Source organism: Danio rerio, chromosome 9, assembly GCF_052040795.2.
Source record: "Danio rerio strain M-AB ecotype USA chromosome 9, GRCz13ab, whole genome shotgun sequence".
NCBI lineage: Eukaryota > Metazoa > Chordata > Actinopteri > Cypriniformes > Danionidae > Danio > Danio rerio.
Window position 1 is genome coordinate 55,859,467 of NC_141029.1, and position 18,034 is coordinate 55,877,500.

The 18,034-nt window shown below is 38.0% G+C and overlaps 1 protein-coding gene and 1 long non-coding RNA gene across 4 annotated transcripts in view; one reads left to right on the top strand and one right to left on the bottom strand.

The window, feature by feature from the left end:
• Positions 1–18,034, top strand: part of LOC147842463 (uncharacterized) — a 758,429-nt gene that overhangs the window by 607,442 nt on the left and 132,953 nt on the right. The window lies entirely within an intron of this gene.
• The window catches only part of gpc6b (glypican 6b), a 71,720-nt gene that overhangs the window by 45,925 nt on the left and 7,761 nt on the right, over positions 1–18,034 (bottom strand). The window contains exon 1 of one of the 3 annotated variants that reach the window (XM_087265850.1): positions 16,993–18,034. This exon is cut by the window's right edge and continues 86 nt beyond it. The exons of 1 other annotated variant lie outside the window; for it this stretch is intronic. In XM_087265850.1, the coding sequence (XP_087121976.1) occupies positions 16,993–17,125 (133 nt within the window). In that variant the 5' untranslated portion in view covers positions 17,126–18,034. The remainder of the gene's footprint in view (positions 1–16,992) is intronic. One more of the 3 variants, NM_001287541.1, reaches the window with a different exon arrangement.

Sequence of the window (18,034 nt, forward strand, 5' to 3'; positions counted from 1 at the left end):
ACAAACAGCAAACAAACAAACAAACAAACAAACAAACAAACAAACACAAACAATAAACAAAAACAAACAAACAAAAACAAAAAACAGCAAACAAATAGTGAACAAGCAGCAAACCAAAAGCAAATACACAAACAAAAACAAAAAAGCAAGCAAACAAACAAACAAACAAACAAACAAAGAAACAAACACAAACAAACAAACACAAACAATAAACAAAAACAAACAAACAACAACAAAAAATACCGCAAACAAATAGCGAACAAGCAACAAACCAAAAGCAAATACACAAACAAAAAAGCAAACAAACAAACAAACAAACAAAGAAACAAACAGCAAGCAAGCAAACAAACAAACAAAAAACTGCAAACAAACAAACAGTAAACCAAAACAAACAACAAGAAACAGCAACCACAAACAGCTAACAAAAACAAACTAACAAAAACAAACAAACAAAAACAAACAGCGAACAAACAAACAGCAAACAAACAAGCAAACAAACAGCAAACAAACAAAAAAGCAAACAAAAACAGCAAACAGAAAGGAAGCAAACAAACAGCAAACAAAAACAGCAAACAAACAGCAAGCAAACAAAAACAAACAAACAAACTGTAAACAAAAAACAAACAAACCGCAAACAAAAACAAACTAACAAAAACAAACTACCAAAAAAACTAACAAAAACAAACAGCAAACAAAGTACAGCAAACCAACAAACAGCAAGCAAACAAACAAACAGCAAACAAACAAACCAAAAACAGCAAACACAATTAGTAAACCAAAACAAAGAGCAAACAAACAAAAAATAGCAAACAAACTAACATCCATCAAACAACCTGAAAAAAAATCTAGCAAACAGTAAACAAAACTAAAAACAGATGGTTGGATGCTTTGACATATGCTGCATGACTGTTGCTTTTGTAAACGAGCAAATGATGTTATAATGTTGTCGTTTTTAGAGTGAAATATTAATCTGAAATGAACCTGCCATGTTCAGGTACAAAAACATCTGATTTTTGCACATAAAAATATCCATAATCACACTCCATCCTCTTAAGCTGTCAGCGCACATCACTTTCTGACCTTTGTTTCCAGTTCTGGCTCAATGTTTTAAAGGAAAAGCCCCATTTCCCAACACCTCGGCTTTCCATGATTACCTAAAGCTCAAAATAACACACACACACACACACACACACACACACACACACACACACACACACACACACAACCTGCCATTAAACCAGGGCTAATCTAACCTCCTCAGCCTGACATCACATAAATCAACATGAAAAGCGTATTAAAGGTGGAAAACATCGAGTTAAAATAATGTCAGCCTGTTGATGAAAGACTGCGGTGATTTGTTACATGATTCTGACGAAAATGCAGTCACCATCACAGCACGGCTAACAGTGAATCCAGGAGGACAGAGAACAAACACAGAGAAACCTTTGAGAGTACAGTAGAGAGGATTAAAGTAGAAAAGGGGAAAATAGACAAGAGAATTGTAGACTAGACAGTAGAAACAGCACGGCATTTTAGAGTAAAGAAGAGAAAAATAGAGTATTGTAGAGTATAAGAGTTGAGTATAGTAGAGTCCTGCACAGTAAAGAAGACTAGAGTACAGCAGAGTACTTTATAGTATTGTACAGTACAGGGGACCGTTGTACCAGCATTGTGCAAGTTAAAGGGCACATAGTTTACCCCTTTTTTAAGTTTAAATATGAATATTATGGTTGCTCTGAGTGTGCCAGCTTAGGTTCAGTTCAACACACAGTTCAGATTTTGTTATTATAATGTGTTAAAAAGTGTCATGTTGGGGGCGTGTACACAGCTCGCTGATTTAGGGGCGTGTTGCTTCACATGAAAATTAGTTTCAAATTCCCGCCCAACGTAACAAGGGGGCAGAGCCAAGAGTTCCCCCGCTCTGTGTTTGGCAACAGACAGGGAGAAGCAGCATGAATGAGAGGATCAGCATTCAGCCGTACATGTACGACTCGGACACAGACCAAGCAGAGAGTACACAATCATTTGCGTTTTTGTATAGTTTTACAGCAACTGTGTGCTAGTTTCAAGTGCCGAGCTTGTACACCGACATAGATATATACATTAGATGTCGCCTGGCCTATTGTTGTCTTTTGGACGGAATGCGTCAATAGCACCGCCATCTTGCTACAGGGTAGCGCTCCTTTGAAATGAACTCAGGACCAAGGCACAGTGGAGGACTGTGGCCATCCAAAGCCAGAGATATACACATATATCTGTGATCGGGAGTTTTCCTGGATGTTAGTATGTAATTTTTTTTTTTTTATTACGAAAATTATAATTTTACATCACTTTTCTACATTGATGGATCAGTGACCGCACGGGCATTCCTGACAAAAAGCTTGTGTTTGTGTGTACAGAAATGTACTATTCACCCTCCCTGTTAAATTTGATCTAATCATGTCCTGAAACACAGCTCCTCTCCTGCTTTCACTTCTCATACTGACGGAGGGAGCGATTCGTTTGTGAATGAATCCCCCGAACGACTCTTTCACTAACGTTAGCCGACAATAATACAAGTTTCTGGCAGCGCAGCATCTCGATGTCATATTTCTTTTGCATTGTTTGCTGATTTTATTCAACAAAACTAGCATAAGCCGAGTGTTTAGTGCGAGTTGGAGCTGCTTTGCCGTATGGTGAATGCAGTAAGTGACTGTTATCATCAATAACGTTACCTGATTAGCACAAAAGTTCAGAACATACAAAAACAGAAAAAAACTTAATATTACCTATGAAATGTTCTGCCTTTGTGCTTTGTTTTCTTTGTTTGCTCGTTTCTACACCCGTAGACAGCGCTAAAGTCCTGCATCTTCACGTAATAACACTGTCTTGACTAGTGCTGTTGAATGACATTTGTCCTGGGAGCACTGTACCAATGTGGCGGCGCTATTTACGCATGCTCAGGGTCCCTATGCGATATCTAGTGTTTATATCTATGGTACACCGAGACTAATAACTAGGCCCACCCGGAATCTGCAAGCACAGGATTCCACATATTTCCGCAGATTTTTAGCCCATCATTAATTCTGTTTTAATCTGTGTAAATCTATATTTATTCAGTTTTTTTAATTAATTTCAGTAATATTATTGACTAGAGTGAAAATGATCATCTGATTTATGTACAATACAGTGTGTACAGTAATATTTTCTGTCTTTTACTGGATACATTATATGACAAACTTGCTTTATTTACCAAATGTTGGATTAGCATTTTAGTTGGATTAGCATTTTAAACATTAAATAAAAGTTAAAAAGATATTATTTTTGATTTCATATATTAAGGTTTTAGTTATGAATCTCCCAAAATAACTCAGAAATCCGCAGACTTTTACCAAAATTCTCCGCAGAAATAGCAAAAAATGTCTGCAGATTTCGTCTGGCCCTACTAACAACCACGCACACTGAATTAACTTTGACTGAGGCACCAGAGCCGCGACACGGCACACTCAGATGCGCACATTCGCATGTTATTTAAAATGAAACTATTCAGATGGGCTGAGCGGCGCTTCTGGTGTGTGACCTGCAGGCAAGTTTGTGATTTTATTTCAAACTGAGAGACGAGCACGTGAGGCAATGTGCATGCACTTTACAGCTGCACCTAGTTAAGATCACAGGGAGCTTCTGTGAACGCGAGAAATGCGAACGGCTGAAGTTTAAGGTAGACCCAATGAAAAGTACACATGTTTGCAAACCTACCAAAAGTTACAACCAATAATTCCAATTAGAGCGATCATGTGTTGAATGTTGATCTTGTGTTGAGCCCAATGAGCCTTACGTCTAAAAATAGAGCAAGGGGGTTCCTCTAGTGACATCGCTTTGACTCACACGCTGAAAATGGCGGACGTGCAACAACAAACTGAGGATATGGTGACGCGCCTGTCAATCAATATTGGTGGGCGGCGGGATCGCACTCCTACGTCAAGTTGCGGTCTGTCTAAAAACCGCTCCAATTGATCCACCGTTTTTATGTTATTAAATTGAAAAAAAGGACTGTGTGTGTTTGTATCACCCCAGTATAACGGTCTATACACTATACTTACACATGTCTGTCCAAACAGCTTGAAAAGTAGATTTTTCACCATAGGTGCCCTTTAAAACGTAGCCTAGTTGTGACTTAAATGGGCACTAAGTTACAACTTACACATTAATAGTTTTCTGTTGCACCACCGAACTTAGTTTAAACGCTCCAACGAAATATGTATAATGCTAGAAAGAAGATGACGGTGAGATTACTTTACATTGAGAAGCTTCCGATCATATTAAAGAATGCTCTCCCTCTGCTCACAGCCCTAATTTCCTGCCAAATCTTGAATTTTTTTCGGTTTATGAAAGAAGTTTAATTTTCATTAAATGAGTGTTTTGTGTTTGTTGTATCCATCAAATAAATCGAGAATTTTCTTCCTGCTCTTTTCCCTTTCATGAGTAGGATATAAAAAAATATTCAAGTTTAATGTTTTGATAACTTCATGTGCATTCACGGCTCACAATGCAGATGTGTGCGTCATCTGTTATTAGTGACTGACTGTAATTTCATATGTAATTTATCATTTCATTTCCATAGGACAGTTATATACGCAGGGCCGGAGTGGGACTCCTTTTTAGCTTTGGAGTTTCAAGCCTTAGACCGGCCCATAAAATAACGTCATTTCCAATTCAGTTTCAAATGACACTAACACGTCTTTTTCAAAGACACAGCTGCCTAAGAACTTCAAATGTTTTTCATAAATATGAGAACATTTATTCTTTATAGATATCCAGTCCTTTGTAACGGTCGTAACACAAAAAAAAAATATATATATATATATATAATGGTCCTCAAATACGTCGCGCACCCTTCCCACCCCTCCCCACCGCATCCCTCCTCGCTCTTCAGACACGTGAGCCCCACTGACAGCTGAGCAGGACTCTGCAAAATAAACCGTGAAACTGACCAATGTAAGGAGAGTTTACTCACACGTGACTTGTTTTAGCTCTTTTGGTCCGATTAGAAACTTTGCCATGTGAAAGCGAACAGCACCAAGAGCAAAGAGCAACAATGTAACAATTTTAATCCCTGTTTCAGAACAACTGAATCGATTCACAGGTGTGAATGCACCCTGACTCTCAATATTAGTGTGCTTTCACACCTGCCTTATTTAGTTGGATTGAATCACACTAGAGTTCGTTTCCCCTCTTGGTGCGGTTCGTTTGGGCAGGTGTGAATGCAGCAATCGTACTCGAGTGCGCATCAAAAGCGGACCAAATAATCGTACCGAGACCTGCTTGAAGAGGTGGTCTCGGTACGCTTTCAAACGAACCCTGTAGCGGGTTGTTTGTGGTGAGAATATGATCCGTACTAAAACAGGTCCAACCGCAAAAAGTACTGCGCCTTTTGTACTAATCCAGCTGCCGTAGGCCGATGCGCTGTGCATTATGGGATATGGAGGAAAAATATTTGTTGACAGCGTTTAACAAACAGAGAGAGAGAGAGAGGGGAAAACATTACATGATAGATCGTTGGTAATATTTCCGCAAGATGACCATGTCACAGTTTAGCTAAATTAATTCACGCCTCCTCCTGAAGTGACGAGCGATGCATTAAACACTGGTTTCCAGCCGCGGCGCGCTTCATTTTCGTAATGTATAGTTTGTCTAAAGCAGGGATACAGTCAGCCAGCGTAGTCGTCCCTCCAGAGTAAAAGATTTTGTTTACCTGCGGGAGTTCATTGGCATTTCCCCGCACGTGAATTCTGACCAATCAATAAGCAGTTTAGGAAATGTGTTCAACAAAACATCTGGCCAATGAGAGATGTGGATTTTGTCAGATGACTGCATTTTGGTTCGTTTCAACTGGTTCGGACCAAAGCCAGCAGTGTGGTGTGAAAACAACCCAAAGACGGCAGAAAATGCAACAATGTATCATTCATTACCCTTGGTCCGGACCAATGACTGTAAAAAATATGGACGACGCGACAGCCCTTTTTCCCATTGAACGCCTTGAGGGCAAAACGCCTGCTTGACGGGCACAAACTGTCGCAAAAGACTGCTGAAATTGGAGCCAGACATGCGCAGAAGGACTGTCTGATGGAGCCAGAGGAGGAGCCGCGAAAATGAGCAGAGTCGAGCTTCCAACCAAACGCTTTATATAAAATCAACCACGCCCCCCGAACTTCTCAGCATGCGTTTGCTGTCATATCAACACAAATGGATGTAATAACGTTAACAAATATGAGGGTTTTATATATTCAATCGCGCCAGCTCCAGGCCGCAACACATAACTTACTCGCGGCGTCGCGGGCTGATTCCGGCTCGCATGTGGCAGCGCCTGCTCGCTCGGCCGCCGCATCTGGCTCGATTGACTCGGGCTGGAATTGGGTAGTGAGTCCAGGCATCCGGAGTAGGTCCAGCAGAGGTAGCATTAGTCAGTCTGAGCTCTAAGAGATAAGTCTCCAGCAGGCGAGAATCTAGCCGGAACTGTGTTTTGCTATCTGGGTGGCTAGGCGTGTATCAGCAAACTAATAAAGCCCGAAAAAAGCCCTGAACTTAGCGAATAAACAGTTTCCACCAGATCATGTATGTCAGAAACTATAGTTTACTGCTGAACTCATTTTGTCATGGTAAAAAAACACAGAAATCGAATAATAACACTTCAGTCTACTTCAGTCTCCTGCCGAAGCTCAGACGCCGCGCTTTGAGAAACTGTCAAACACAGCTGTCAATCACGATGACACGCCCAGCATTAAATTACTGCTAAAAACAAACTGTTTACAAAAATGAATATCTGCACCTATTTCAGCACAATAACCAGTGCCTTAATCCACCAGAACCATCTTTCGGGACATTTTATTGCAAGTGTAATATTTTTTTTTATTTGGGCTCAAGTCTCCTTCATTAACACGGAGGAGGCGGGCTTTATGACTTGTACTGCAGCCAGCCCCCAGGGGGCGATCTAACGGCCGAAACCTTCACTCAAACGTAGGCTTGCGGCACACTTGGTCCGGACCAAATGAAGCGAACTACAGATGTGAAAGCACCCTTAGACTACAAGTTTTGGACTTCATTATCAAACAAAGGCACACAACAACATTAGTTAAACTGATGTCTATTATGCAAATAAAAACTAAATTTACCTTCCAATTATTATTGCTTTATAGCTTTACTAAATAAAGCTTTATGCTGTACATTCAGTTTTTAAGAATTGTCCACGTCACTGAAAGCACACACATGCTGACATGAAGATCTCAAACTTTCTGTGCTCCATGACTCAATTTTAATGCCTGGAATTCTTGTAAACTTCATAACCTCAGTCCAAAAGTTAAACCAAGGACATTTTGGTTTTAAAGGAAACCCTGAGATTATTATTTTGAAAACTAAACAGCAATTAAAGTCATGAGTCAGTAAAAAGCCACGAGACCTTGAACATGTTTGAAACGCTGGAGAATCAGGAAGAGTCACACTTATTTTATAGGTATATGTTTATTTACTTGAAGTAGTTTTAAAATACTTTCAATAATTGTTTTGTCATTTTCAGGTATTTTTATCACTATATTTAATGCAATAATTCAATTCTAGCATTGCTATGCATGAAATAAACTTAATTAATTATTGTTATTATTATTCCTTCATTTTCTTTTCAGCTTAGTCATTTTATTAATCTGGGGTCGCCACAGTGGAATGACCCGCCAACTTATCCAGCAAATGTTTTACTCTGTGGATGCCCTTCCGGCTGCAACCCATCACTGGGAAACATCCATAAACACTCATTCACTACACACAATTTAGTTTACCCGATTCACCTATAGCTCATGTGTTTGGACTGTGGGGGAAACCAGAGCACCTGGAGGAAACCCACGCCAACACCGGGAGAACATGTCTATTATTATTATAAAAAACTTTAATTGTTTTGATACCTTAAAAGCTATTTTTAACTGATGACTCATTTGCCAAGCCGAAACACACTTTTCTTCAGCCATAAACAATAAAACAATCATGAAACAAAACAATCCATTAAAGAGCAAAATATACACTCACCAGCCACTTTATTAGGTACAACTTACTAGTACCGGGTTGGACCCTTTTTTGCCTTCAGAACTGCCTTAATCCTCCATGGTATAGATTCAACAAGCTGCTGGAAATATTCCTCAGAGATTTTGCTCCATATTGACATGATAGCATCACACAGTTGCTGCAGATTTGTCGGCTGCACATCCATTATGTGAATCTTCCGTTCCACCACATCCCAAAAGTGCTCTATTGGATTGAGATCTGGTGACTGTGGAGGCCATTTGAGTACAGTGAACTCATTGTCATGTTCAAGAAACCAGTCTGAGATGATTCACGCTTTATGACATGGTGTATTATCTTGGAAGTGGCCATCAGAAGATGGAGACACTGTGGTCACAAAGGGATGGAAATGGTCAGCAACAATACTCAGGTAGGCTGTGGTGTTGACACGATGCTCAATTGGTACTAAAGTGTTTCAAGAAAATCTCCCCCACACCATTACACCACCACCACCAGCCTGAACTGTTGATACAAGGCAGGATGGATGCATGCTTTCATGTAGTTGATGCCAAATTCTGACCCGACCATCTGAATGTGTCAGCAGAAATGGAGACTCATCAGAGCAGGCAACGTTTCTCCAATCTTCTATTGTCCAGTTTTGGTGAGTCTGTGTGAATTGTAGCCTCAGTTTCCTGTTCTTAGCTGACAGGAGCGGCACCCGGTGTGGTCTTCCGCTGCTGTAGCCCATCCGCTTCAAGGTTGGACGTGTTGTGTGTTCAGAGATGTAACGAGTGCTTATTTGAGTTAATGTTGCCTTTATATTAGCTCGAACCAGTCTGGCTATTCTTCTCTGACCTCTGGCATTAAAAAGGCATTTGCACCCACCAGTAGCAATTGCAGTAGATCAGCAGTTTCTGAAATACTCAGACCAGCCCATCTGGCACCAACAACCATGCCACGTTCAAAGTCACCTAAATCCCCTTTCTTCCACATTCTGATGCTCGGTTTGAACTGCAGCAGATCCTCTTGAGTAAGTCTACATACCTAAATGCATTGAGTTGCTGCCATGTGATTGGCTGATTAGAAATTTGCGTTATCCCGCAGTTGGATGGTGTACCTAATAAAGTGGAGGGTGAGTGTTCATATAACAGTCTAATTATTATTGCAGAGCTTTTCAAAGTATGAAATTACACCATAAAATAAAACCACTTGCCCCCAGTCTGACATTTGGAACACTCTTGCCTAGTGAAACACATCCCAAAACAAACTTTAAATCAATGTCACTAAGGTTTTTTCAAAAGTTACCCAACAGCTAATATGATTTTATAAACTCTTTTGGGTGACATGGTTTACAACATAAGCCTGAAAGACATCATTTATATCATATTATTCCAACTTTAAAAACCATTTCATCCAGATTCTAACCAAAGCACAAACACTAGATTAAAGCTGCAAGCAAAATGCTTATTTACACACTCAAAAAAAATCTGTAATTAAGCAGTTTTCTGTATTTTGAAATTCATGTTTTTATTTATCCAAGTTTGTTTATGCTTTTGAGTTGCTTTATGGGATCTTGAACTTTCCTCCAACCTTAAAATGTTCAGAAAAGTCGCTTTTTTGCAAACGTTTAATAGTTTAAAGTGATATATTGTCTGTGTTAAATAACAGTAAGTCACTTTATTAAACTGTAGAGTTGAATGTTTTAATATAAAAATCTGACAGAGCAGAGATCAACATCCCAAAATTCTCACGGGGCTTCAGTGTCAACGCTTGACTGAAGGCGTGTCTGAAGTTGGGGTTGCGGCAATCGTCATTGCAGCATCAGCCAATGAAATTCCGTCAGCAATAGGCCACTGTCTGGCTGGTGTATTTGCATACAGCAATCTGATTGGCTGATGCTTGAAAAGTTGAACTAGTCCCAACTTCTGCAGCGAGCACCGCCTCTGAAGCAGTGCCGACGGATCCACAGAGCAGTTCGGCAACGCCTGTCATCACCCATTCAAAGTGAATGGGAAGCGCTGATGCTGACTCCCCGTGTGAATGGGGTGTAACTGTTAGTTAACATTACATAAATGCTGTAAAATATATGGACAAAGCCAAGCAATGTGTTGGTTTTTGGAATTCAATTTATAGTCCATGCATAACCCAGCTTTTGGGTCTCCAGGGTCACATATTTTCTTCAAAATTGGATTAAAACAACTCCAAATATTTGCATAGTGCACTGCACACAGCCTGCTGTAAGTAAATTAACAAGTACAATTTTATCATTAAAGCCTGTCCAGGTGTTATGATGTAAGCCGGAGGTCTGAGGAGATTGTCTTAGTCTTTTTTAAAGCCCCAGATTACAGATCTTCAGACTTTCATTCATTAATTTTCTTCTCAGCTTAGTCCCTTTATTAATCCAGAGTCGCCGCAGTGGAATGAACCGCCAACTTATCAAACAAGTTTTTTCGCAGCGGATGCCCTTCCAGCCACAACCCAACTCTAGGAAAGATTTTCAGACATTTCTCATCCAATTATTGTCCTATATAAATCATACATCAATAGAAAGCTTATTTATTCTAAGTTTAGTGGTTTCCAGGGTCACGTATTTCACCTAAAACTGGATTAAAGTAAGTGTCCATGTGTAACCCAGCTTTTGGGTCTCCAGGGTCACATATTTTGCTTAAAATTGGATTAAAACAACTCCACAGCGGAATGAACCGCCAACTTATCCAGCAAGTTTTTGCATAGCGGATGCCCTTCCAACCACAACCCATCTCTGGGAAAGATTTTCAGGCATTTCTCACTCAAATATTATCCTTGATAAATCATACATCAATGAAAAGCTTATTAATTCTTAGTTTTGTGGACTCCAAGGTCACATATTTCACCCAAAATTGGATTAAAACAACCCAGCATTTTATTTATAGTGTATATAGCCTATAAAGTATTTTATCAAGTATAATTTCACCACTAAAGCCTGTCTGGATGTGTTATAAAGTGAACGTGAGGTCTGAGGAGATTGTCTTTTATTGGACCCAGAGATTACAGATTTCTCATCCACATATTGTTCTATGTACACCATATATATAATCAATGGAAAGTTTTCACATGACTGTTACATCAAGTTCCAACTACTGACACTTATAGCTGGTTTTGTGGTCTGCAGGGTCAAAGATTTCACCCAAAATTGCATTTTAACAACCCCACATTTTTTATAGTGTGCATAATAGTATTGTATTAAGCATAAATTTATCATTGAAGCCTGTCCGGGTGTGATATAAAGTGATTTTCAAACATTTCTCATCCAAATATTGTCCTACATAAATCATACATCAATAGAAAGCTTATTTATTTTTAGTTTTGTGGTCTCCAGGGTCACGTATTTCACCTAAAACTGGATTAAAGTAAGTGTGCGGAGGGTCAACTGTTTTGGTTAGTTTGTGTATGCATGCTTCAGTAATTTATGAATTTTTTTTAGTTACGTCTAGTTCATTATTAAAGCTTATGTACGTTTTCAGCCTTTTGATGGATATTTAGTGTATTCTGACTTACAACATACTCTTATTTGCTATTACAGATGTTACTGTAGGTCAAACTACAAACTGCATCATTTTTGACTTTATTTTAGGCTAATTATGTAGATACAAACACCTATTTTACAAGAAAGCAAAGTCTTGTGAACACGCTCACGGCTCTAAATCTGCCAATTTCAGACTTGAATAAACTGATTGGCATGATTATGCATTAACAACAGTTGAACCTTTCATAGGGATGGTCAAATGTATATCTGCTATATTAATTATACAAATCAGAGTAAATTATTTTTCGGTATTAAAGGACTGACCCCCTTATACATCTTGATTTGACGTCTTTAATAAGAAATCAAGTGTTATTAAGAGCGGTTAATCCCCCCAAACCCCCCTGTAATTCGCACCCTGAATAAAGTGTTTTATTATATGGCACACAACCTATAAAAAGCACTGTTAAAAAGTCATAGAAGTTGTTTGGTCAATTATAAATACTCTAATATTCCTCCAGAAGACATATATATTCAAATATTAATAATACTGTCAACCAAAACGAACCATGCATCCAATGGAAAGCTCATTTATAAAGCTTATGTATAAATGTAGATGTGTATACATTTTAATTGGCACTTTTGTGGTCATTGGTCACACATTACGACAAAAATTGGGTTGAATTTAGCCAGCTTTTTTAAAGAGTACCACAAGTAGGCTGTTTTATCACCTGAGAATGCGGTGTGTTAAAGCGCGCGGGTATACCTGAGGTCTGAGGAGATTTCTTTAGTGTTTAAAACAACCCCACATTTTTATAGTGTGCATAATAGTATTGTATTAAGCATAAATTTATCATTAAAGCCTGTCCGGGTGTGATATAAAGTGATTTTCAAACATTTCTCATCCAAATATGGTCCTATATAAATCATACATCAATAGAAAGCTTATTTATTTTTAGTTTTGTGGTCTCCAGGGTCACGTATTTCACCTAAAACTGGATTAAAGTAAGTGTGCGGAGGGTCAACTGTTTTGGTTAGTTTGTGTAATACACGCTTCAGTCATTTATGAGTTTATTTTTAGTTACATCTAGTTTATTATTAAAGCTTATGTATGTTTTGAGGGATATTTAGTGTATTCTGACTTACAATATACTCTGATTAGCTATTTCAGATGTTTCTGTCAAACTGCATCTTATTTGACTTTATTTTAGGCTAATTATGTAGATACAAACACCTATTTTACAAGAAAGCAAAGTCTTGTGAACACGATCACGGCTCTAAATCTGCCAATTCCAGACTTGAATAAACTGATTGGCATGATTATGCATTAACAACAGTTGAACCTTTTCATAGGGATGGTCAAATGTATATCTGCTATATTAATTATACAAATCAGAGTAAATTATTTTTCGGTATTAAAAGACTGACCCCCTTATACATTTTGATTTGACGTCTTTAATAAGAAATCAAGTGTTATTAAGAGCGGTTAATCCCCCCAAACCCCCCTGTAATTCGCACCCTGAATAAAGTGTTTTATTATGTGGCACACAACCTATAAAAAGCACTGTTAAAAAGTCATAGAAGTTGCTTGGTCAATTATAAATACTCTAATATTCCTCCAGAAGACATATATATTCAAATATTAATAATACTGTCAACCAAAACGAACCATGCATCCAATGGAAAGCTCATTTATAAAGCTTATGTATAAATGTAGATGTGTATACATTTTAATTGGCACTTTTGTGGTCATTGGTCACACATTACGACAAAAATTGGGTTGAATTTAGCCAGCTTTTTTAAAGAGTACCACAAGTAGGCTGTTTTATCACCTGAGAATGCGGTGTGTTAAAGCGTGCGGGTATACCTGAGGTCTGAGGAGATTTCTTTAGTGTTTAAAACAACCCCACATTCTTTTATAGTGTGCATAATAGTATTGTATTAAGCATAAATTTATCATTAAAGCCTGTCCGGGTGTGATATAAAGTGATTTTCAAACATTTCTCATCCAAATATGGTCCTATATAAATCATACATCAATAGAAAGCTTATTTATTTTTAGTTTTGTGGTCTCCAGGGTCACGTATTTCACCTAAAACTGGATTAAAGTAAGTGTGCGGAGGGTCAACTGTTTTGGTTAGTTTGTGTAATACACGCTTCAGTCATTTATGAGTTTATTTTTAGTTACATCTAGTTTATTATTAAAGCTTATGTATGTTTTGAGGGATATTTAGTGTATTCTGACTTACAATATACTCTGATTAGCTATTTCAGATGTTTCTGTCAAACTGCATCTTATTTGACTTTATTTTAGGCTAATTATGTAGATACAAACACCTATTTTACAAGAAAGCAAAGTCTTGTGAACACGATCACGGCTCTAAATCTGCCAATTCCAGACTTGAATAAACTGATTGGCATGATTATGCATTAACAACAGTTGAACCTTTTCATAGGGATGGTCAAATGTATATCTGCTATATTAATTATACAAATCAGAGTAAATTATTTTTCGGTATTAAAAGACTGACCCCCTTATACATTTTGATTTGACGTCTTTAATAAGAAATCAAGTGTTATTAAGAGCGGTTAATCCCCCCAAACCCCCCTGTAATTCGCACCCTGAATAAAGTGTTTTATTATGTGGCACACAACCTATAAAAAGCACTGTTAAAAAGTCATAGAAGTTGCTTGGTCAATTATAAATACTCTAATATTCCTCCAGAAGACATATATATTCAAATATTAATAATACTGTCAACCAAAACGAACCATGCATCCAATGGAAAGCTCATTTATAAAGCTTATGTATAAATGTAGATGTGTATACATTTTAATTGGCACTTTTGTGGTCATTGGTCACACATTACGACAAAAATTGGGTTGAATTTAGCCAGCTTTTTTAAAGAGTACCACAAGTAGGCTGTTTTATCACCTGAGAATGCGGTGTGTTAAAGCGTGCGGGTATACCTGAGGTCTGAGGAGATTTCTTTAGTGTTTAAAACAACCCCACATTCTTTTATAGTGTGCATAATAGTATTGTATTAAGCATAAATTTATCATTAAAGCCTGTCCGGGTGTGATATAAAGTGATTTTCAAACATTTCTCATCCAAATATGGTCCTATATAAATCATACATCAATAGAAAGCTTATTTATTTTTAGTTTTGTGGTCTCCAGGGTCACGTATTTCACCTAAAACTGGATTAAAGTAAGTGTGCGGAGGGTCAACTGTTTTGGTTAGTTTGTGTAATACACGCTTCAGTCATTTATGAGTTTATTTTTAGTTACATCTAGTTTATTATTAAAGCTTATGTATGTTTTGAGGGATATTTAGTGTATTCTGACTTACAATATACTCTGATTAGCTATTTCAGATGTTTCTGTCAAACTGCATCTTATTTGACTTTATTTTAGGCTAATTATGTAGATACAAACACCTATTTTACAAGAAAGCAAAGTCTTGTGAACACGATCACGGCTCTAAATCTGCCAATTCCAGACTTGAATAAACTGATTGGCATGATTATGCATTAACAACAGTTGAACCTTTTCATAGGGATGGTCAAATGTATATCTGCTATATTAATTATACAAATCAGAGTAAATTATTTTTCGGTATTAAAAGACTGACCCCCTTATACATTTTGATTTGACGTCTTTAATAAGAAATCAAGTGTTATTAAGAGCGGTTAATCCCCCCAAACCCCCCTGTAATTCGCACCCTGAATAAAGTGTTTTATTATGTGGCACACAACCTATAAAAAGCACTGTTAAAAAGTCATAGAAGTTGCTTGGTCAATTATAAATACTCTAATATTCCTCCAGAAGACATATATATTCAAATATTAATAATACTGTCAACCAAAACGAACCATGCATCCAATGGAAAGCTCATTTATAAAGCTTATGTATAAATATAGATGTGTATACATTTTAATTGGCACTTTTGTGGTCATTGGTCACACATTACGCCAAAAATTGGGTTGAATTTAGCCAGCTTTTTTAAAGAGTACCACAAGTAGGCTGTTTTATCACCTGAGAATGCGGTGTGTTAAAGCGCGCGGGTATACCTGAGGTCTGAGGAGATTTCTTTAGTGTTTAAAACAACCCCACATTCTTTTATAGTGTGCATAATAGTATTGTATTAAGCATAAATTTATCATTAAAGCCTGTCCGGGTGTGATATAAAGTGATTTTCAAACATTTCTCATCCAAATATTGTCCTATATAAATCATACATCAATAGAAAGCTTATTTATTCTTAGTTTAGTGGTTTCCAGGGTCACGTATTTCACCTAAAACTGGATTAAAGTAAGTGTGCGGAGGGTCAACTGTTTTGGTTAGTTTGTGTAATACATGCTTCAGTCATTTATGAATTTATTTTTAGTTACGTCTAGTTCATTATTAAAGCTTATGTATATACGTTTTCAGCCTTTTGAGGGATATTTAGTGTATTCTGACTTACAATATAAGCTATTACAGATGTTACTGTAGGTCAAACTACATACTGCATCTTATTTGACTTCATTTTAGGCTAATTATGTAGATACAAACACCTATTTTACAAGAAAGCAAAGTCTTGTGAACACGATCGGGGCTCTAAATCTGCCAATTTCAGACTTGAATAAACTGATTGGCATGATTATGCATTAACAACAGTTGAACCTTTTCATAGGGATGGTCAAATGTATATCTGCTATATTAATTATACAAATCAGAGTAAATTATTTTTCGGTAACACGATTGAGGCTCTAAATCTGCCAATTTCAGACTTAAAACAGACTGATTTATGCATTAACAATAGTTTGAACCTTTTATATGATGGTCAAATGTATATTTATATTATCTGCTATTTTAATTATACAAATCAGAGTAAATAATTCTTCGGTATTAAAAGACTGACCCCCTTATACATCTTGATTTGTCGTCTTTAATAAGAAATCAAGTGTTATTAAGAGTGGTTAACCCCCCCCAAACCCCCCTGTAATTCGCACCCTGAATAAAGTGTTTTATTATATGGCACACAACCTATAATAAGCACTGTTAAAAAGTCATAGAAGTTGTTTCGTCATTTAGAAATACTCTAATATACCTCTAGAAAACCTATATATTTAAATATCAAAAATACTGTCAACCAAAACATCCAATGGAAAGCTCATTTATAAAGCTTATGTATAAATATAGATGTGTATACATTTTAATTGGCACTTTTGTGGTCATTTTTCACACATTGAGCCAAAAATTAGGTTGAATTTAGCCAGCTTTTTTAAAGAGTACTTGACAAGTAGCCTATTTTATCACCAGGGAACGCGGTGTGTTAAAGTGCGCGGGTATACCTGAGGTCTGAGGAGATTTCTTTAGTGTTTAAAATAACTCTACATTCTTTTCTAGTGCACATAACCTACTATAAGTAATTAATCAAGTATAATTTGATCATTAAAGCCTGTCTGTGTGTTATAAAGTACCTGAGGTCTGCTCCGCGGGCACATCATCAGAACTGAAGCCCAGCGCGCTGTACGCGTCTTTCACCAGGCTGCAGTTGAGCGCGCGCACATTCGCGGGGACGCACAGCAGTACGAGCGCGCACACAGCCCACATCACCAGCAGCTCCTGAAGATTTATTCCGCGGCAGATCGCAAACAACCCTCCAGACTGTCTATTCTGCGGTGAAATTTCCTCTGGGTTTGTCGGCGGAGAGCATCGCGAGTAGATCTTGCAACTTCAGTTCAGAGTTTACTTGTGCGCGGGTTTGACGGAGAGGAGAGTTTACTGAGGACAGCGTGCTGCATACGTCATCACACGGGGATGAACGTGCTCCGTTTTACCCGAGGAGAGATGCATGGCACAAATGAATGTGTCAGGGCGTGTAATAGCAATGGGGTTTGAGAATTGTTGGCTGGGAGGGTCTGAACCCACTGACCTCTTGAACAACCCCTTTGGATGTTTATAGATTCTATTTTTTTTACAGGTGTAAAGCTGCTAATGCATACATTTCTTCATACAAGTTTTTAAAAATAAAACAAACAAAAAAGTTTTAGTAATGATTAACATAAAAATGGACCCAAAGTGTGCCAAAAAAATCTCCCCCACACCATTACACCACCAGCACCAGCCTGAACTGTTGATACAAGGCAGGATGGATCCATGCTTTCATGTTGTTGATGCTAAATTCTGACCCGACCATCTGAATGTGGCAGCAGAAATGGAGACTCATCAGAGCAGGCAACGTTTCTCCAATCTTCTATTGTCCAGTTTTGGTGAGTCTGTGTGAATTGTAGCCTCAGTTTCCTGTTCTTAGCTGACAGGAGCGGCACCCGGTGTGGTCTTCTGCTGCTGTAGCCCATCCGCCTCAAGGTTGGACGTGTTGTGTGTTCAGAGATGCTCTTCTGCAGACCTTCGTTGCAGGGCCGGAGTGGGACTCCTTTTCAGCCCTGGAGTTTAAAGCCTCAGACCGGCCCACCTCAGTTCACGACTGACTATGTTGAAATAAGGTCATTTCCAATTCAG